The sequence below is a fragment of the Anas acuta genome, chromosome 3, assembly GCF_963932015.1.
Source record: "Anas acuta chromosome 3, bAnaAcu1.1, whole genome shotgun sequence".
In the NCBI taxonomy this organism is placed as follows: domain Eukaryota; kingdom Metazoa; phylum Chordata; class Aves; order Anseriformes; family Anatidae; genus Anas; species Anas acuta.
In genome coordinates this window covers 19,198,602-19,220,782 of record NC_088981.1, presented here as the reverse complement: position 1 = coordinate 19,220,782, position 22,181 = coordinate 19,198,602, and the positions used below count along the sequence as shown (strand labels likewise).

Sequence of the window (22,181 nt, the reverse complement as noted above, 5' to 3'; positions counted from 1 at the left end):
AAAAGGCACAAATAAAAACATCCCTCTCCCAGCCCACTCTGACCTCCCTTTAGAACACGGTGCTCTCTTTAAGTCAAAAATCATGCATGGACATCTGTATGTATTAAGTACAGTGTTTCATGTAGCATATATTGTGTCAAAACACAAAACTGATGGAAAAAAAATGATGAAAAAGTGGCCTTGACTACTTTAAATCACTTTTTTTTTTTTTTTCTCTCCACTAGTCAAAAATAAAGACTGATGTAATAAATAAAGCAGTGGAAGGGTGGAAGGATGCCAAAAAGGTAGTTGTCTTCATGTTACTTTGTGGCTTACTGCATCATACTGAAGATCTTAGCATTAGAACATGTTGAATGTTGTAAGAATGTGCCTGCAAGCATTGAGCAGTTCCCTTCTCTTCCAGAAGTGGATGTGTGAAGCAAATCCTCTCTTTTCATTGCATATTAATAGAGATAGGAAGTGGTTATACATATGAAGAGATTAAGCTATTATGTATTTTATCTGTGGTAATCAATCATTAAAATACAAGAAGAGCATGAAGAACCTATTTCATCTCAATATGATGCCTCTCTACTTCTCAAACATGCTTTGCCAGTACTGTCTATAAGTCTTTTAGACTTAATACTTTACAGTTATTAGGAAATGATATCCATCTATTTTTTCCTCAAACTTCTTCAAAACCTGTTTCATTATCTTGTCCCAGACAATTTTCAGATTTCACCTGCTCTGCACTTGGTATACATGTACTTCCAAATTTAAAATCTTGACTACAGTAAAGTTCTCAGCAGTGGCCAGCAGAAATACAAAACATACACGCTAAACATAAATAAATTAAAATAGTCTCTACAAACTAAGTCCTCACAGCTGTGGTTGTCTGAAACATGGCTGGATAATGTTCACTGATGTGGCTCCTTAGCTAATCTAGGAAACTAGAAAGTCTGAAGACCAATGGAATAATGGAACAGAGGCCACATCATCCATTTGGCAGTAGCATCATTTGGTTAGTGAAAAAATATTTGCAAGGTGAACAGTTTGTCATATAACTGCTGCCAGTTCTGGGACAGCCTCCTACTTATTTTCTTTCACTTTCAAACATAATAGCTAGTGTTAATGCATTTAAAAATACAAGAAATACTTTCTCTTTCCTACTCTCTTAACAGACTGTCATCTCAGTGTCTCCTCAGAAAAAGAAGTTGAGGTATTGTGATATTAGGCAGTTTATGATTCTTCCTTATTTCTGCTCTTATCCTCACCTTTCTCCTTTTAATTATAGATTTTCTTGCAGCTCCTGCCCTGCAAATATTGAAACAGCATCAATAACCCTAAAGATGTGGGCTCATAAACAGTGTTTTATTTTTCGTATGGAAAGGCTTTTGTGTCCATGGCTAATATTCACCTCCACCTTCCTTTTAAATCTGGTGCACCAACTCTCTTCTGAGATGTACTCTAATGTACCCCTCAGATTTAATGCCACCAATACTGAAAAAGGCTGCGTCCTACTCCAAGTCCATGTGTGAGACTTCCATTTGAGAGCAGAGAGAGTAGTTACTTCCTTCACTTTTCCTTAGAAAAGTACTTTTTGTTTTTAAATATAAATTTGGTGCAATTTTACCCAATAGATAGCAAATATCTGTGATGAAGTTATATTCACACATTCTATAAAATGCAGATTGTATAATATAGCATGATGGCTTTGTTCCATTATGCTTCATTACTAGGTTGAAAATTACTGACACTACATTTTTTCTCTTTAGTGTTCTATCATTTTAAATTATGACTGCACTGTAGGTTACTCAGTGTAGTAAATAATCTAAAAACATTTTCTGCCTGGCACCCTACTAACTGCAACAACACCTTCCTTCCCAGGTGGTCCTGAGGCCTTTCTCAAATTCTCGTTAGGTAATTACATTCTGCCTGCCTGAGGTCTCCTCCTGACTCCACAAATGCATTCTTCATTTGTCATGGACAGTTTGTAGTGGTGCTGCAGGCTATGGAACAACTGCACTTGGGTGCAACAGCAGCTTTGGTACCTCAGTACAACTTACCTCAGTTGTTTTCCATTCTCTTTAGGATCATGGGATAAAACTTGACAGAAAATAACTTGGGGGGTGGGAGGAGTTGTTTTCAGAAATTAAAATTTAATGCTTGAGTTAATTAGCTTCCTAAAGATTCAAAACTACTTATTCTTCAGATGTAGAGCTAATCGTTAACATGTTATCTAAAGCCTCTGACATTGCTTCAGAAAACAAAGTTAAAATAATACTAGAGAAAATAACATGATCACTGATACTCTGAGAGAGCAGAGAATGAAGGAATGTCAAACAAGGAGAAATCACTATAGTCTGGGCTTTTTAATCAGTAATTCCAACCTCAGCATTTATATGTGTAGTACACACCTTAGAGTAGTAGAAGAATATGTAATAAAGCATTTAATTAATTCAAGGAAAGGGGTCCTTAAAAAAAATAAAAAAAAAAAAAAGCAGGTATTTTAGGAGATATCATTTCAGGATAATTAAGCATTCCAAATAAATACAAATTCTTGTTTTCTTGTTCACTTTCATAAATGTAGACAGTGATCCAGATCAGACTCATAACTGTGTCAACAACTGAACTGCATTAAAGAATCAAGTTCCATTATGTGGTATTAAAGGTTCCTTTTTGAAGATAATAAGTAGTTTATCAGAAATCCAAAAATATTACTCAAGATTATGTTTAGCCTTATGCTCATTGAGGACTAGACAACCAAGCAGAAGCAGAATATTTCTTACTCATGAACAAAGCACGTCACACTGGAGGGAAGTAGACTTTTTTTTTCTTCCAAAACTTCAGAAAAGACAAAAACTTGAACACTAAATACACAAAAGCAAAAAGAAACGTTCTGAACCCAGAACAGCTCCTTTTGTGGTGGCTCAAAGACTTATCACTAATTCATAAATCTATGGTACAAATCTGAATCAAGCAGAATAGAGATCTGCAAACAGATTTTCCTGTTTCATGCAGTCTAAACACTAGAGCATTAATTTCTTTCTCTCTCAGATTTTGGATAGGATTTTCCTTCAGGGCTTTCCAATCAAAACCTACATACCTGTTGATAATTCCCGAGGAAAAACACAAAGACCTCCAATATGGGACTGCGGTAGGACTACTTACAATAATGCGTTGAAGTGAAAGCACATTTTAAGTGGTTTTCTGGATAAATACCAGTCTACTCAACATTTTTCTAATCCAAGATCCAAATTAATCATCATATTGCTATAACAAAATAAATATGCACCATATTATAGTGGAATTTTGATCATATTAAAGTTATATTAAAGATATCTCCAACTACCCAAATAAGCCTTCTCAGTAATGACATACTGGAAAACTGGTGCAATTTTCCTAAATTATGCCATTCAAACCTTAACTCATACACAACTTTGTGTCTAATCAGACCTTAATAGACAATCAGTATTTCAAAAGGAAGACGATTAACTAAAATAAGATGCTTTTATTTATAAATGAAACATATGTCACTGAGGCATTTTCTCCAATGTAATTATTAATCAGTTAATCTAACTCTTCACTCTAGTCCACCATCTCAAGCAAGGGAAGCTGATTACAACTTGCAAAGTTCAATTAAATTAAATATTTGTCTGTAGTAATGTACTTACAGTAGAAATTATGTCTTGCTTGTAGGTTCCTCATTTGGTGATGTAATATTCAGAAGTCACCATGCTTTTGGTCTTAGATAAAGCATTTCCTTCATGGCTCTCTTTAAGTAGTCTTCTGAACAAGTCATTGCATCATAATATACTCTCTTCTCACATACATGTATGTTCTCTTTCTGTATTTTCTGTCCAAAATACTCAATAGACACATAAAAGTAAACCAGTGAGTTACTAATTATGATACATGGCATTTATAGCATGTTTTATATCTTCAAAGTATTTTACAAATAACAGCTGATTGAACAGGTTAGGAAACAGAAACCTGAATGAAAATTACCCAGAGTCCCTTAAAAGATTGAATAATTGTATCTCAAATGTTCCAGAAGGCTTTAAAAGACCACAGCTTCTTTGCTATAAATGAATAGATCAAAATCAGTGTTCCCATTAATTCTTCCTTTCTTAAGCATCATTCACATGAAACATGCATATGCAGCATGTAGTCTAATTGCTGCTGAAAGAGCCCCAGTGTATTTTAAGAGTCAGGTGTGCCTCAAAGTATATAATTTGATCCATTCTTTAAAGAAGGAAGACTTACATTGCTACGATTTCTTTTTTAATTCATGAGTTTCCTAAGTAGCAGTCACAAACCAGGCTCAAGTATCTTTTCTCAACTGTATCAATAGTTTTTGATTAGGACAAAGGAGAAGGGAATAACATACTCTTCACAAGGTTTGATTTTCTTTTCTGTACCCTCTTTTTTTTTTTTCAGTTTTGTATCTATTTTATCTATCCATTTTTCCTTCCCATGTGGTGCAATATTATGATTATCTCCATTATGAATTTTGATAAAGGACCCTGAGTTATTTAGTTCCCTTCAGTTGCACTTGGACTTGCCAAGTTCAGATGTCAGTGTTTTGAGGCATACTGGTTATTTTTTCTTTAACTCCTTCAAAATATATAGGTAGCATAATTATTTAATATTCTAGAAAATAGGAATAGTTGTGGTAATGGCCACTGAACAAAACAGACAAGCAATGCTATTTTAAGTAATGTGGTGATACATCAGTCTTATCCTTAACCTTATCCTGAAATTTCTGATCTATCATCTTAAATATTTGAATAAATGGAGACGTGTTAAGAGAATTAATGTAATTATAGCACTTGAACATTGTGGAATCCACTTGTAAATATAGACACGCAGCTACAAACAAAATAATATTATGCTCAGTAAAAGAAAATATGACTTGACCTTTGGGACTTTAACTTGTAGCCAAACATTTGTGCACACTTCATTTCTGATCCACTACTTATAATTCCAGTTCTTTTATGGTCAACAGATAAACTCCTCCAGACCAAAAAAAAAAAAAAAAAACAAACCCAAAAACAAACAAACAAAAAAAAATTATAAAAATAAAAAAGCTGCAGAAGACTGTGTTACAAAGAACTCAATCCCTCACATTTAATTAAACACAAAAATTTTTGATGAATTTCACAGGTTGGTAATCTGGCCCAGACTTTGGAAACTGACCCATATGTGACAGCACTAAAGCAATTACAGCCCTCATGGCCATTCATATGATGTAATTTCTTAAAATTTTCATAGAAACTCTTAATATGGGGATCTGCCATATCTGAGTTCCTATGACAGATACCTCAATAGTTTCACATACCCAACTTTCACAACTTTCTACCAGAAGCTCTAAAATATTTAATATTTTGCTTAAAGCCCTGATGTCAGCCAAATATATTAGAACACCTTTTTTATTTTTAATTTGATTTCTTGGTCCTTTGTTTGCAGTGAAGAGCAGGAAATGTGAATCACAGTTGACAAGGACCAAATAAAGCAAGACCATAATAGTCTTTTTGATTAACTTTAAAACTTTATACTTACCAGGAGCCTGATAGCTAAGCTTTTGAACAACTATGATGAAGACATAGATACATATTGTAGGAAAATCTGCCTTGCAGCAGACTTTGCTATACATTATTTGATAATAAGTCACTAGTGTAAGGAGCTCTTTAGAGAACTTTTTCTGTGTTGTACATTTGAAGTACAGGATGCCAGCTTCTCTGCAAGCAACTGCTTACAGCAACCATTTTGATGGACAATGCTCCTCTGCTCCTGTTTCATTTAAAATGATACAGGTCTTTTAATACAGATGTGTCTCTCTCTGTGAAAAGCAAACATTTAAATCTTGCCACCTACCTACCAATGACAGTATATCCCGCAGAAAACCAAGGCTCGGGAATTTTAGGTCAAAAATAAGTAAATTATTGGAACTATAAAAAGTATCAAAGATGGTCAAAGCAAGCCTGACACTGTGATACGAAGGCATACATTATCAAGAGAGATTTTTGTCATAGCATAAGTTTCTGCTCTAAATCTGCTTTGATTGCTTAGCTTTAATCTTTTTTTCTTTTTCTTCTCTCTCTCTTTTTTCTTTTTTCTTCCCCATAGGCAAAATCTTATTCCTGATGTGTACATCTACAAAAATGCTTTCAGATGATCAATTCTATTTATTTAGGACATTTTTGATCATTTGGTTATTACACAAACAAACAAATTGCTTGTTCTCATTTCTGTAAGTAGTGTAAATCATTTCTGTGAGCAATTGCCACAACTCTCTGTATAAATTTTGTGTGCCTGCACTTGGTACTAACAATAATCAGGGTTGTATTAAACAAATTCACTTAATCTGAATCTGCTGCAGTTAATGAAGATTTTGCAGTGTAAATTCATGATGGGGGAGATTCAGGCTCTATACATCAGAGGCTAATTAACAGGTTTTCTTGAAATTCCTGAAGGAAAGGGAATTATGCTGGGTTATCCCCTGAGAACTGGGGTAGATGAAATTCTCTTTACTTTCATAAAATAATGGAAATATCACTATATTTGCATCACATATATATATATATATATATATTATATATTAAGCCTATACAGCCATAACTCTGATTTCATGTATCTCAGTCTGCAACATGTAGTCATCTGAATTTTCTAAACTGGAAAAGTATTATGGCTAGTAGATCTTACATCAACATCCACTTTGCCCTCACTGTTTATTTCATTCCTTTCTGTTCACTACCTCTTCTCTCCAAACCTGTTACCAAAAAACTTTTTAAGGGTCTTTTTAGTCTCTTCTATAGAATACATTTATACCAGAAGACAATGTCAGATAGGGCAGTTCAAAATGAAAAGCAAGCAAACAAACAAAAACAACAGTAATAATTAGTCCCATAAATTTATCTGGTTTCTGAAATGGCTTGGGTATTTTTTATTTTTATTATTTTGTTTTTCCATGTTTGAACCTTTTATCTGTGTTGTTTTTATTCCTGTGTTGATCACAATTTGCAGTTATGAACGTATTCCCCAAAAGCCTAAATTATTCATTTCAAGACAATTCAAAAATACTCAAACCTTCAATATAATTTTACCTTTTTCCTCTTTTCCATCAAAAACTCCATCAGACAATTCCAGGTTTCTCTTTCTGATTGAATTTTAGAACAAAAACTACAGCTAATTTTGTATGGTTTACCACAAACAGAACATCTCTCCTTTGCATACAGTGCATATGCATAGCAATCTATGCATTTGAGCACAGTAGCAATATATGTCTGGACCCAGAAGCATTTTCTCTAACGTATTAGAGAAGGTTTTTGTTGTGCTATATGAGCTGAGAGAAGGCAATGCAAGAATACATTCAAAGTTTCAAGTGTCTTTTTGGTCTTGTACCATCACACATAAATCTGTTGACATTTTGTTACAAATAAATTACTCAAATCACTCTTCTCTGAAGAAGGTAATAAAAGCCTTTCCTGTTTACAAAGTTCAAGAAAGTTCAGATGTTTTTCTCACACCTAATGCATGGAAAGCTACTAAAAAAGAAGAGCAGGAAACACTTGTTTGTCCCTTGTCACATCACAAGACAATTAACACCAGGCCAGTTACCATAAATGTTAGGCTAAAGACATCCCCTAACTTCCATATCTGGTGTAGCTGGCCTCAGTTCCCTGTATCTGAGAAAATGGGCTAAGTCCAAAGGTGGCCAAGGTTCAGACCCATTGCACAGTGACACACGCAGCTGCCCCAGGGGCAGGGCTTGCTTGGCAAAGCTGCTCTCTCATAGTTTCATCCCTTAATCTGTTTCAGAAGAAATAAAATAATAATCAGTCCTCAGCAGCTTCCAAAAGCATCTTGTGCTTTCTGCTTCACCACCAAGTCAAACAGATGAGTTTCAGACATTGCTTCAGAGTTGACTTCAACTAAGCAGTCTTTGTCCTGAAACAGGCTGAGGAGTGCTCACACACCGGTTTACAGTGAGTCTGTGCTCAGTAAGCTGTTTTTGTCTGCCTCTTGTAGTTCTCAGGCCTCATGTCAGACACAACATCTGAAAACGGTCCTATAGGTAGGCTGTAAACACACTAGTCCATGAACTGTAGAGGCAAACTCAGCTTCTGAGCAAACAAGCCCTAAATAAGCTCAGATAAATCACAGACTCATAGAATCATTAAGGCTGGAAAAAACCTCCAAGATCGTCTGGCCCAACCATCACCCTATTACCAATGTCACCCACTAAACCATGTCCCTAAGCATCACGTCCAACCTTTCCTTAAACATCCCCAGGGATGGTGACTCCACCACCTCTCTGGGCAACCCATTGATAGCAAAATGCCTGACTAGTTTATCTGAGAAGAAATACGTCAGCAAATGTCTGACTGCTCTTTCTGAGAAGAAATGTGTCTCCTCATTTCTAACCTAAACCTCCCCTGGCGCAACTTGAGGCCTTTCCCTCTAGGCCTAGTCACCTGTGAGAAGATGCCAACCACCAGCTCCCCACAGCTTCCTTTTAGCTAGTTGTAGAGAGCAGTAAGGTCTCCCCTGAGCCTCCTCATCTCCAGACTAAACAACTCCAGCTCCCTCAGCCACTCCTCACAGGACTTGTGCTCCAGACCCTTCACCAGCTTCGTAGCCCTTCTCTAGACACGCTTCAGGGCCTTGATGTCCTTCTTGTTGTGAGGGGCCCAAAGCTGAACAGAGCACTCGAGGTGCGGCCTCAGCAGAGCAGAGTACAGGGGACGATCACCTCCCTGCTCCTGCTGGCTGCACCATCCCTGACACAAGCCAGGATGGCGTTGGCCTTCTTGGCCACCTGGGCACACTGCCAGCTCATGTTCAGGCGAGCATCAATCAGCACCCCCAGATCCTTTTCCTCTGCACAGCTTTCCAGCCACTCTGCCCCAAGCCTGTAGCGCTGCATGGTGTTGTGACCAAAGTGCTGACTGAACCCGAAGGTATCTTTATTTAAATACTGCATGTTTTCCTGATTTAGATAAAGATACCAACTCTCTTTCCCTGTGAAGATGTAAATTTCCTAAAAATGTCACATTTTATATATTCATAGCAGCTATGGCATTTATACGGATAAAGAAAAAATGCACAGCTGACAGAACGGCATCATTATCTCATTAGAAAAATATTCAAAGTAAGGTTTTTCTTAAAAAAAGCCTTATCAGGGTAATACTGTTTCTTCTGAAATCACTGGCAAAACAGCAGTTTGGAAAATTCTCTCATACAACACTTAAGAGATAGAAATATAAACATTTGTCTAAATAAACGTTTGTCTACTTTCAAAGACATATGAATTCTACCTAACCAACACTCTGAATTCTTCACAATGCCTCTCTCTTCAGTCTCACATCATTTGACTATGGTAGGACTGATCCTAGTCCATTCTGCAGACACAAGTAAGGTGCCTTAGCTGTGCCAGAACTGCAAAAAGTAGGAATCAAAGTGTTCGGGCTCCTAACTTCAGTCCCTATATTACACATCTCCCTCTTACTGTGGTACTGTTGGAAGGTAAGATCATAGAATCATAGAATTACAGAATAGTTTGTGTTGGAAGAGACCTTAAAGACCATCCAGTTCCAACCCCACTTCCATGGGCAGGGATGCCTCCCACTAGACCAGGTTGCCTAAAGCCCCATCCAACCTGGTCTTGAAGATCTCCAGGGATGGGGCATCCACAGCTTCTCTGGGCAACCTTTGCCAGTGCCTCACCACCCACTAAGTAAAGAATTTCCTCCTTACTATGAGGGTGGTGAAAAGTTTGTATATATTTTTCTTTTATATATATAAATATATATATATATATATTTATATATATAAATATATATAATATATATATATATTATATATATAAATATATATAATATAAATATATATATATATATATATATATATATATATATTTCCCTCTGTACTCAGCTCTAGTGAGGCCACACCTCAAGTACTGTGTTCAGTTTTGGGCCCCTCGCTACAAGAAGGACATCGAGGTGCTTGAGCAAGTCCAGAGAAGGGCGACGAAGCTGGTGAGGGGCCTGGAGAACAAGTCCTGTGAGGAGCGGCTGAGGGAGCTGGGCTTGTTCAGCCTGGAGAAAAGGAGGCTCAGAGGCAACCTTATTGCTCTCTACAGATACCTTAAAGGAGGCTGTAGCGAGGTGGGGGTTGGTCTGTTCCCCCACGTGCCTGGTGACAGGACGAGGGGGAATTGGCTAAAGTTGCACCAGGGGAGTTTTAGGTTGGATGTTAGGAAGAACTTCTTTACTAAGAGGGTTGTTAGGCATTAGAACGGGCTGCCCAGGGAAGTGGTGGAGTCACCATCCCTGGAGGTCTTTAAAAGATGTTTAGATGTAGAGCTTAGGGGTATGGTTTAGTGGAGGACTGTTAGTGTTAGGTCAGAGATTGGACTTGATGATCTTGAGGTCTCTTCCAACCTAGAAATTCTGTGTGATTCTGTGATATATGTACCTTCATTCAACAGCAGCAGCACAGGCATAACCATACAAGTAGCAACACTGACTCCAGTTGCAATGAAACTATTTGCTAATGATTGTTTACTTCTAAGAAATTAGAATAAAATGGAGACATAGGAATTGAATTGTAGATTTTAGATGTAAAATTATATGTGTGGTTATCTGTCCTTTACAAATATATGTTAACATGGAAAGTATTGCTACACAATAGGAACATCATACTATACTGGCACATAACCACAGCTGCAGTGAAAGTAAACAGTGATGAACTCAAAATGAAAGAGAAAATCCTTTACGTTGTGACAAGACTGTACTAGATCCACCATTAATTTAGGCATTTATATGACTTATTTTTATGTGTAAGAATAATCAAAATTATGAACTTGCTATAAAAGTTGAAAAGAAATTAAATAATTTGTATCAATTCTTAAACAAATTTCTGTTTGTTAGCATTTAAGGTAAGGAATCATATAAAAGGACAAAGTGTAAATATAAAGAAATGGTATGGGAATACAGTAACAGTATCAGAAAGGCTAAGAGGCAAAATGAGTTTTAAAAGCAACAATCTCCAAAGGAAAAAAAAAAAAAAAAAAGGCTCTATTAATACTTTAGAATTGAGTGGAAAACAAAGAGAAGCACAGATTCATTACTTCACAAGGGAAGAAACGAACAACAGATGACTCAGAGCAGGTTGAAGCATAAGGCAATAAGGTAGACTATGCAATTAACAGAGTTGCAGACTTACCCACCTTGAGAAGTTGGAGTTCCCCCCACAGACAAGACACCCCATGTCTCCATAGAAAACCTGCGTAACTGTGAGGTAGCTACATTGACAGTCACAAAGTTGGTGTTAAAATAAAATCTTGCTGTGGCCATAAAGGAAAAATGAACCATTCTATCCATTTTACAGTGTGGTATACAGGTGTTTTGTGTTTTAGGGGAATGGTTAGGAATATGACAACAACCTGTGTTTCTATGAAAAGCACTCTCATCTTGAAAGATATCGCATCAGTCTCAGAAATGGCCTCTTAGCCAGCAGCTAGGGGAAGGAATGAGTATTCATGAAAATGGCTGCTAATCCAGAGGAAAGAATAAAGCATTAGAAGGGAGAAACCTGGGACACCAACAATTCAATTTTGTCCTGTTTCAGTCACGCACAGCAGCTTTCAGTTATTTACTGCATTTGCTCTTTCTTATAAGATCATCCTATTCGAAAGTACACAGAAACAGCTTTTCCTAAAGTAGCTGATCTCCTCACACAGGCTTGTAAACTGCCAACTTCAGTCCAGCCAAGAAAGGATTTTAAGAGCTGGGTTCTGTTCCCCATGGATCAACAGAATGGGATGGATGCTGCCCACAGCTAGATCGGCAGTAACTCACTGTGCTCAACAGGTCTGTATAGACAAGATTAATCTGAACACTGTGAGACCATGTCACTGGAAAGAGACAGCATAACTCAATAGCCCTAGCATGAAGATGGAATTATTTACTGTCACTTTTCAGAAAGCAACTAGAACTTTTTTCAATTACATGAGAGCACACGAGTTATAGAAAATATGGGTGCTTTTGTATACTTGAGGCAGATGGATAGCTGCTGTGTCTTAGAAAAACACAGAGCTGCATGCTAGAAAAACAATATCCCATAAGTTAGTATTTAAATATTTATATATCAAATAGGTGACACCAGACACTCAAACATCTTGCACATGTTGTTCGCATTAGATTAAGCTGTTTTGCTTGATGATGGGAATATGACATTAGGAAATGATAATGAGCCTTTCTGAGGAGTCTGACTGCCATCCGGGTAGTATCTCTGGAGCAAGACTGGCTTCATAAGTTGCTTACATCCCCAGCACCCACTCAGAATTTCTGCCATAAGGCTCAAATCTGCTTTCATATTATAGAAAGGTAAGAAAATGTACCCAGGAAACATCAATGTATCAATGGGTTGAAGCAAGGTATTCTAATAGTTACATTTCTCTTCCAGTTCTGCTGGGCAGTGTATTGCAGGGGGTGTGGGTGGTCTGAACATCTCCAACCACCTGCATCTGAAGGAAGGTAAAAGCTCCATAGTCCTTTGGAAAGACCAGGACTAGTAGTTCTGTCAGCAACGGTGTTAAGAAAATCCAAGCCTGCAAGTTGCCTGTTATTAAATATAATGATTATATTAATGGACAGCCATTACAGCTGTACCTCAGCCTTTCTAATGACTTCATAAGAATGGGGAGCAAAATGGTTTCTGTTTCCCACAGAGTTAAATGTCACATTTAATGGCCTGAAAGATAAATAAGAACCAAGCTGCCGAACCCATACTAGCATTCAGTAGCCATGATAAACAAAATGATCTCCATAAAGAAAAGGCATTATATATTCTCAGATCATAATCTGAAATTTATTATAATCTTTGCCCTGAAGGCAGAAGAAGGAGTAAACTGAAGTATTTCCAGTCGTTTCTGTGTAAGTGGAGAGAATCGCTGCTCACAGTTGAATCGGAATAATTCTGAACCCAAATTACTCAAAAGGACAAGGCAGTGCAAAGTTGTTGTGAACTGTACAATTCTTCCACTGACTTACAGTCAACTGGACTCTTACTGTGATTTGTGTTCTACAAGCAGATTGTTCAAAGTGCAGGTTTTCTCCTACAATGAGACAGTGAGGTGCTGCTGACTGGTATGCTTGAGGAGGGAAAGAGAGACTTTATTCTTCTCCAATTCACCAGGTAAGGGAAGAGTCAGACCAAAAATAGATCCTGTTTCCACTTTCTCCTGTCATATGCTAGTTCCACAGTGAATAAAAGGCTATATAAAGATACAGGGGTGTCCTCTTACTCCTGTGCCACAAAAACATATATTTCAAGGCCAGCAACAGTCACATTAGATGAGGAGGAAGAAACACAGGCAAGGATGAATACAAGAGACAACTCCATCTGTGTGGACTACAGCAACTTGGAAAAGCAAGCTAAATGCAGCAAAACTACAGCAGCTTTCCTGTTTCTTGTCTGATGCAGAGCCATCAGAAGCTATGGCAGCCGCAATTGTTCTGGAGAGAACTGGGAAATATGTTGAGAGGCCAATGCAACTCAGGTCAAGTTCCCTTTTCATCACGTGGTATCAGGATAGGAACAATTAGTCCATCTCCAGCCTTGGTCTCAACTCCCAACCATTGCAACAGAAATAAATACTATTTCCCACATTGCTGGAAAGCTTTGCAGCAGCTCTGTAACAATATTGGTAGCAAGAAAAAAAAAAAAAAAAAAAAAAAAGAGGTCTCCAACTTATTTTAGCCTACACCTTCCCAAAGATGTGCAAAGTACATCCGTGTGACCTTCCCTCTCACCAGCCTGTCACTTTACAGATTATTCCTGCATTTCACCCAAGTATTACCAGATCAACAAACAAACAACCAAATCATCACAAATAATCCAAAATCCACTTCAAAGCGCTAAATGTAACAATGTGATAAAATGGTACCTATTACATTACATTAAAAATCCAAGCACCTAAAAGCAAGAAAATGAATAATTAAGAACAACAGTCTTCTGCTGCCCACAATAAAGCCACATTATTCCTATTTCATCACATTGCCATTAACTGTCACACTTTGATTGTTTTTAAAATGTATAATTTTGTTTTCTTGATGTCAGTAGCTAAATGTGTTCACTGAGAAGAGTGGGATCTGAACGGAAGGTACCTAGAAACAGCTTCATTAAAGTTATTAAGGAAGCATTAAAAAAAAAAAAAAAAAAAAAAAAGGAAGTATTTCTCAGCTTTTAGAAATAGGTTGTACTGAATATTAGCTTTTTACTGATGTCTAATAGGGAATGAAGGACATAAGGCACATTAACTGAAACCCATAAAGGAATGGAGACCTAACAGAACCAGAAAGTGTAAGCCCAAAATACAGAGACTATCAAATGCAGGATGGTCTTTTAGCCAAGAGATAGGATTGCTATAGAATAGCTGCTCCAACCAAGACTTCATAAAATTGGAAATAAACAGATAACCATCCCCACCACTAAATCACATTTTTCTCCAAGTTTCTCTTGCACCTAAGTAGTTGTATAATACCTTTAGGAGGAGGGAATGAATCACCTGCTATGTTGATTCAAGATCATTCAAGGTAGAAAACCTAATCTGACTTTAAGGAAGTTATATTTCAACCAGACCAACCTGAAGTTGTAGCACAAGGGTGATATAAAAAGAGTTCGAATAAACATTCATAGAAATATTTATAATACAACAGCATTAGTCAGTTTTGCATTCTCTTTTAACTGGCAAGAGACATTTGGTAGGGCTGGGCATTTCAAAACAGTATGAGCAATTCTGAATTTTACAGTCTCACATGCAAGAATTGGGACCAAACCTGAAGCCATTTTATTTACAAAATGCATGGGAACTGTGCCATTCACTCCAGTGTTGTTAGAATATCAACCACGTATCCACTTAATCCAGAGATTGAAACATCATGGCTAAATTGTGCATTTTTGCCCATGCACAGCCTTTCTGATTTGTTTCTGTTTAAGTAGAACCCTTTGCAGAACTAGGAGCCAGCTCATACTATTGGAACCATTTTCCTGAGGGGAGACAAGCACAGTTTTAAAAGCATTCAGGTAGTATGTGGATAAGTACATGAAGGAGCTGAAACCTGAAGATGGATTTCACAAGCTGAAAGAGATCAAATAGAATTATTCATCCAGTTTCAAACATTGATTAAATCCATAGATAGTGTCTGAGGGCTGAAGCCAACACAGATTTACAACTGAACAAAATTTACTACCAGAACTAGTTCCACCAGTGGCACTTGGCACAACAAGCTGCAGTTCCCCCTTCTCTCATTTTTGAGATACGCTTGTTTAATGTCTCAATAGCTTGTTTATGTCAGGGAAGGGGAGAAGGGGATTTCCATTTTTCTAACCTGCAGTTCAAGGTCAATAGATATTTCTTTGCTTTTACGAAAAGTACATAAAATTGTATTTATTTTGTAATAACATAAACATATTAATTAAAAACATAGCTCCAAATATGTCCTTAAAACAATGTTAACTAACAATCAATGAATATGGATAGATTGTTTAAATTCTCAGAGCTGTGATAGGAGCAGGCAGAAGTTACTTTCTGTTTTCAGCATTTTATAGTTGGCCACATCTGAATAGCTGCTATTTGCAACTCTCATGTATTAGGTCATGGCCATTGTAAGAAGTAAGATATCTGACTTTATCAATCAATAGTCTAATGTGATTCAGAATGTCATATGTCCCTATCTCTTTTAAAACCCAAAGAAACAAATGTTACACAAGCGGATCTAATAGAATCAGGCTACTTTCATGGTCTAGTTCTAATATACAAGGCAGAATGCTACTGGTGCACCAAGCATAAATTCAATAACATCAAATGGCTCTTGAAAGATGCAGCTTGTTGTTTATGTTCTGCCTACCAAGAGTTTTGTTAAGGGAAGCTGGGTACTGTTGAAATGTCATGGCTTTGTAAGCTCCCTCCTTTCTGATGACTACTTCTTATGAACTCTGGTCTGCCAAACCAGAGTTCATAAACCAGAGTAAGGCACAGCAGAATGCCCTGCTAAGTGCTATGATTTCTAGTACAAGCAGAATGTATGCATATATGTTATTCATACTGAAATGACATTTGGGGCACAAGAAAAACAAGGAAAAAAAATGGAAGGCACATTGGTTTTGCCTGTTCAAACAAAGAAAATAGGAAATGTCAGGCTTGACACCTGCATTGAGTTTCCTGAAGAATAAGAATCTCTTAGGTTGGTTCTCCTTCTACTTATATTTGTTTTTCTATTGCCAGAATCATATTTGCTGCAGTATAATCACTCTTAATTTACTTAAGTGTGAGAACAAAACCTTCTGATTCCTGTTTAAAATCAGCATTGTTGTGATATTCTCAATACTTTAAACACTTTTATGATATTCAAAAAATATCTTAGTCTTCCAAAAATTGCTCTTCTTTAAGTTGTTTTGGTCAAGTTCCAAACTTCATGTAATTTGTGTTGCTAATATTACCTCATTTCCAAACAAGACTTCATACATTTTTTCAACTCACGACCTTTCTTAATATAATCTCTATAATTGTACTTTAGCAAAAGCACTTGAATGCTTGAGAAAAATATCTTATTAAATCCATGATAAAGTAGGGACTGAGCAATTATATGCTGGAAGGGGAAAATTCACCAGCAACTGCACATTACAAAGGTTGCAAAGTGCCTTGATGAGCTGACTGTGGCTCTCTGATTGATGAACAGCAGTAGATATGCATAAAAGAATGTGGGTGCCTCCAGCTTGTCTCTGCCTTCAGTGAAGTCAGAGAAGAGGGAAAACAAAGTGCTTTACAGAAACACACTCCCTTGCCTGGACTGATAAGCCTACAAAATAAATGATATGCATTAAACATAAGTAAGGGCAATAAAGAGAGCATATGTCTTCATATACACTATGTTTCAGGATATTCATCCAAATTCATCTCCTGTGCTGTTTCTGTGGAGCTATTAACAAAGGATAAATGTAGCTCACTGTTGAATTGTATTCTGATCTGAACAAGATCAGAGACAATAGCTGTGTGAAAGCCTAGGGCTCAGATCCACTCCCTTAATCCCTGGTGGAGAGGTAGTACAGTTTCAATTGAAAGGGCATCCAGGCTGCTGTGTCAGAAGCAGGCAGGTAGATTACTACAAGCAGCAGGAAACATATAGTCCCCATCTAGAAGACACCACCAATGCTGTACTAATCAGAATTTGAAGAGACAAGTACCCCACCTGTTTCCTAGACTCCATGGGACAACCAGATGTCAAGCCGACATGGCTTCTTTAGCTGCCAAAAATGTGGAAAAACCTTAATCATAAGAATTCAGCAGGCAAGGAGAGCTGTGAGAAGCTACAGAAGAATCACAGGAAAGCACTTCTCTCTCTTCGCAATACCTGTGAAGCCCAGTGCTCACACTGCAAAACACTCCTGCAGAGCATCCCCTAGAAACAGCATTAGCTTCAGCAGTTTCTAAAAGTGAAAAAAGTGTGAAAAATAACAGGATTTCCACAGCATAGAAGAACAAGTCTTTAAGGGTTAGGGGGACAAAAATGTTATATTTAGAATTTTGGAAGGGAATGGCCTTCTATTTATTGTTTTTGGGAATGGGTGCAATCAGACAGCGGAGAACTGATATGTGAACACTTTAAGGTTAAACCTTCTTTAAATGTATCCACTGATTTCTTACCTACACTCTGCTGTGTTTCACAGAAATCCCATGCCAATATTATTCAGCTATGACAGGAATAAATACTGGGCTACATTATACCACTACTATAGCAACAAGTCCTCCATTTTTCTCCCCTCCAATAACTCCTAGAAAGAGTTGTAATTTTCAGCAATATACCATTGTTTCCTATAGTTACAACTTACATGTCATGACTATTATATACTGCACCAATGGCAAAACTCCACTAATTGGAAAAAAAAAAAAAAATACCAATAGTGTCCCTGGAGAAAAACCCACTTTTCTATTGGTCACAAAATAACCAAGTCCTGCGTCTGTAGCAAAGGCAATGCTACTTCTCACCACTGTATCACACCGAATTTCCTACTAAATTACTTCTGTAGCTTAAAAGTTAAACTCCCGGTGATTCAAGAAAATGGGAATTTTCACACCTGTTACTTGTCAGCTGTGGAAGCCCCTTTCCTGCCATTTTTTTCGTCAATATCTTTCCACTACTGCCTCCTTCTGAAATGATAAATAAATTATTGTGAAAAAAAATAAATAAATAAAAATCACATTGTATACTGGTCCTTTTAGGATTATGCTGCTTACAAAGCTGTTCAAATTGCTTCAGTATTTAACTGTGATCTGATCAACATCTACCAAATCCTGAAAGTAGCTGCTTTTATCAATGTAAGGCCAAGAAGCATTGCACCAAACCAAGTTACCAGGTTTTCATTTCCATACTGCCTTAAAGCTCAAGAGCCCAAACAATTCCCAGCCCATCACAATTTAGTGGACAACTCTTGTTCTGTTTCACTCTCCACTCACCGTTTCCCTCTGTCTGATATAAGTCAAACTTGTAAAGCCTACTTACCTTGCAGATGTTCTCACAGAAAGTTATCCTAAAATAAGTCAATTATCATCTGGGAACCGGAACATGGCCCTTTTGTGCATGGGTCTAGTACAAGAAGGAGATCAGCAATCTGTAACGCAGCCCCATACCTCAAGAAGCTCTTCCCTTTGCAATGAGATCAAAGGTATCTTGGCTTTGGTATTTAGAAATCTAGATACCGATTAAAATTCTGGAATACTCTGACAACAGCTGCTTTAAACAGAAGATACCAGATGGTAATATTTGTGTGGGTACCACATAGTCTGGCAAGGAACAAACTAATGATGCACAAAATGCTTTGATGCACAGCCTTCAAGCACTAAACTTAAAGAGATATGAAGCTTCATACAAGGACTCATCTGCCCTGCTGTTCAGTTGTGTGTGAAATAATTTTTAACAAGTGTACAGGTAAGGAGACACAATGTTATTCAGCGTGGTGTTTTGTGGATTAAAATGAGTACCGTTTCTCAGCATGACTAATATTTGTGAACTTGTCCATAAATTTTGCAAAAAGCTATAGGCCACATTTTAGGCGTATTGCAGTTAAGATTTCCCGGTGGGTGTTTGGAATATAAAAATCCAGCAGTCATATGGAGATTAGAGCACAGGCCTCTTTCAATCATATTTGGGAAATGAAACATAATGACAGCCTAAAAGCCCCTATCCAACAAAGTCTGTCAAATTAAGGACCTCAGGAAAACTCATGAAATACTACTCATATGGGTATATTATCAACACAAACAAGACTAGAGTTGTACCCTACAAATGGTTTAGGACAGAAAACTTCAGGGCTATCTGCTGTATGAAGATGGATAAGAGGCTCTGATTAAATGCCTTTGGTAGGGACGATGTGATCAACAACAGAAGAATGACAGAAACAGTGAGAGGATTTCTTGTATGGTCTTGCCACAATGTGTGCAAGACTCAGAAGGCCGTAAGCATCACCTATACACTGTTGGTTTTTTTTATTTACTGAAGACATCCACAGAGCACGGTGCAGAAGTAAGAAAAGTAGCAGTATCTATGAAGCTGTGTGCTGTTTAAAGGAATGTATGACTTTTCCACTCTTACTCTAGAGTTCATGTACTGTATTTGTAACCAACCTGGCCAAGCTAAGTGCAAAGCTAAACCCAGACTTCAGATGCACATTGATTTGTGTTTTTTTTTTGTGTGTGTGTTTTGTTGTTGTTGTTTTGTTTTGTTTTTACTCCAACCCTGAGCACGTGCAGCACAAAAATAAGAACCTATGTAAAGTATATACATTTACAGCTCAGGGCTCAGGTGGGATCTGCATGAATATTGCATGGGGCAGATAAATTTGTTTTCCATTTCAATGCTGAAACATTTATCAAAGAACACAAAGTAATGTTGAGTGATTAGTTCAGCATTTCTGTGTGCTGGAAAGCTTACTGATTTTTATTATTATTATTATTATTTTGTACTAAAAAGTCAGTGCAGCAAGCCTTCTTTGCATTATATACTCTATTTCTCATAATTTATTTATTTATTATAAAATAAGCAGAAGTCTGCTAACAAGTAACAGATAATTAAAGCTTGACCAAGGTCAGATAAATTATAATAACCATTATAAATTATAATGGACTTGTACCTCTATAAAGCACAACTATATTACTCATTAATATTATTTGTACTCTTAGGAGAGACTCCCTTAAGTATGCATATGCTAAAGAAATGACTGTTTAAAATAATCTAGACTAAAATTCACTATAGATGACCTAAGTCAGTTACTGGACTGTGACTCCAGTGATGGTCCTTTTTTTCCTCTATCTTGCTATTTAGGACTTCTGAGAAAGAAATTAGAGTGATAATTATTGTGCCTAGAAATTTAAGACAGAATAATCACATCAAATCGTAAAAACTTATTTATGTACTTTTTCATTTGTTCTGTTGGACCATTTGTCCAGGATGACTATTATATTCAATATCCTCAGTATATTAGCATCCTGCAGTAATGTATTTAACTTGGGCATGTTTATTATATTTATTAACCAAAGGACAAAAATAGTAGAATGAGATGCAATAGAATACATACATCTTTTGTGTAGTTAGCAAGCAATATATTTAATTGTTTCTCCTACATGTATGTTGATTTAAATGAGGGTCAACAACAGATTCTAAATCCAATACAATTTACTTGGTACAGACCATGTTCTGTGCCAGGGGTCTGAACAACCCTGAACTTAAGTACTGCTGTAACCATAGAAGTTCTTGCAGACACAGTGAGAAGTTCCCACTGGAAAGCAGCTGTATGTCTGCACTGGGGAAGGAAGAAGTGTCCTACACAGCCCTGCATCCATCTGCAAGAACAAAGTCACAAAGTTCTGTCCACCTGTTGCACATGGCACGGACACATGAAATCTGGCTCACGTACTCCTGTTGTTTTCCCAGCAACTGAAGTATAAAAAGAACTCTTTTGCAACCATGAAAAGCCAGAGTGCACTTATGCCACCCGAATGATCTGGAGGACTAGACAAAAGTATGGGAAAGCTACAAAATGCCCAGTGCTAGAAGGCCAGAGCCTTGCCAGCAGCTAAGACAAGAAGTGCCTGAGGTCGCCATCACTGGTGACACTCTTGGTGTGAAGCAATCAGGTGAGGACACAGAAGGCTGGCACAGCCAGAACATAGCATAAACTGTTCCCATTCACAGAGGAGAAAAGGTACAGCTCCTGAAAAATCAGCCCAGACTAAAGGTCCTGCCGGCTCAGTACCTACCTTTGAGAATAGACAGAAGTATGTACATTGAGTAGAGGACAAGAACAGGGTAAGAAAAAAATCATCTCTCTTGGCAGAGATACACCCTCTCAGATGTATCACTATACAGTTACCTTTTTTTAAATGGATGAGTTGTCACTGTTTTACCCTGACTTACTTCATCAACACTTCTACTTTCCCCAGAGATGGGTTTAAGCCACAAACTTCCCATGGAGCTCTAAATTCCCCTGCATTTTCAGATGAGGAGATATGCCACGAGTTTTAAATTTATTTTCCCGTAGCTTGGAAATTATTCTTACAAAACAATAGTTCTCTACATTAAGTGAGCACACGTTTTATTCTCAAACTGTGCACAACTGTGCGCTGGTTCTATGCTGTTTATTATTAGTTCTTCTCATTAGGCATGATTTCACTTTGATCACATCCACACGAAGTCACTGTGGATCTGTCACAACTATTCAGAATGACAGAACAACTGGCTTTCTTTTCAAACAGTGAATGAAGAGCAATGAAAGTAGGGAAAATGTGCATCCAACATACTGCTGGAGTGTAGATGCAACAAAATACCTAAAATGTTAAAGGATCTTAGGGCCTAAGGACAGCTTTTGTCTCCTGAATTATCATAGGACTATTTTTGAGTTTTACACAGAATTGGGGTTGGAGAAAATACAGAAGTCATTTAGAGCATTGCAATCTTCAAACAAAACATAGCTGAAAATTGTAGAAACTCCGGAGGTCATCATACAGTCATTGAAACAAATTGCAAAACTATTGCAAGACAGAGGGAGCAGAAGCCAGCTATCTGATAAGTTATTAAATACCAAGTACTTTTTAAAAGTACACAATTTCTTTGATACTCTCTTCAAAGCAATTTGTCATA

General features: G+C 37.3%; 1 protein-coding gene across 1 annotated transcript in view; it reads right to left on the bottom strand.

Moving 5' to 3' along the window:
* The window catches only part of KCNK2 (potassium two pore domain channel subfamily K member 2), a 130,172-nt gene that overhangs the window by 101,297 nt on the left and 6,694 nt on the right, over nt 1–22,181 (bottom strand). Inside the window, exon 2 of the mRNA XM_068675978.1 lies at nt 3,654–3,847. Coding sequence (XP_068532079.1) covers nt 3,654–3,687 — 34 coding nt within the window. The 5' untranslated portion in view covers nt 3,688–3,847. The remainder of the gene's footprint in view (nt 1–3,653; nt 3,848–22,181) is intronic.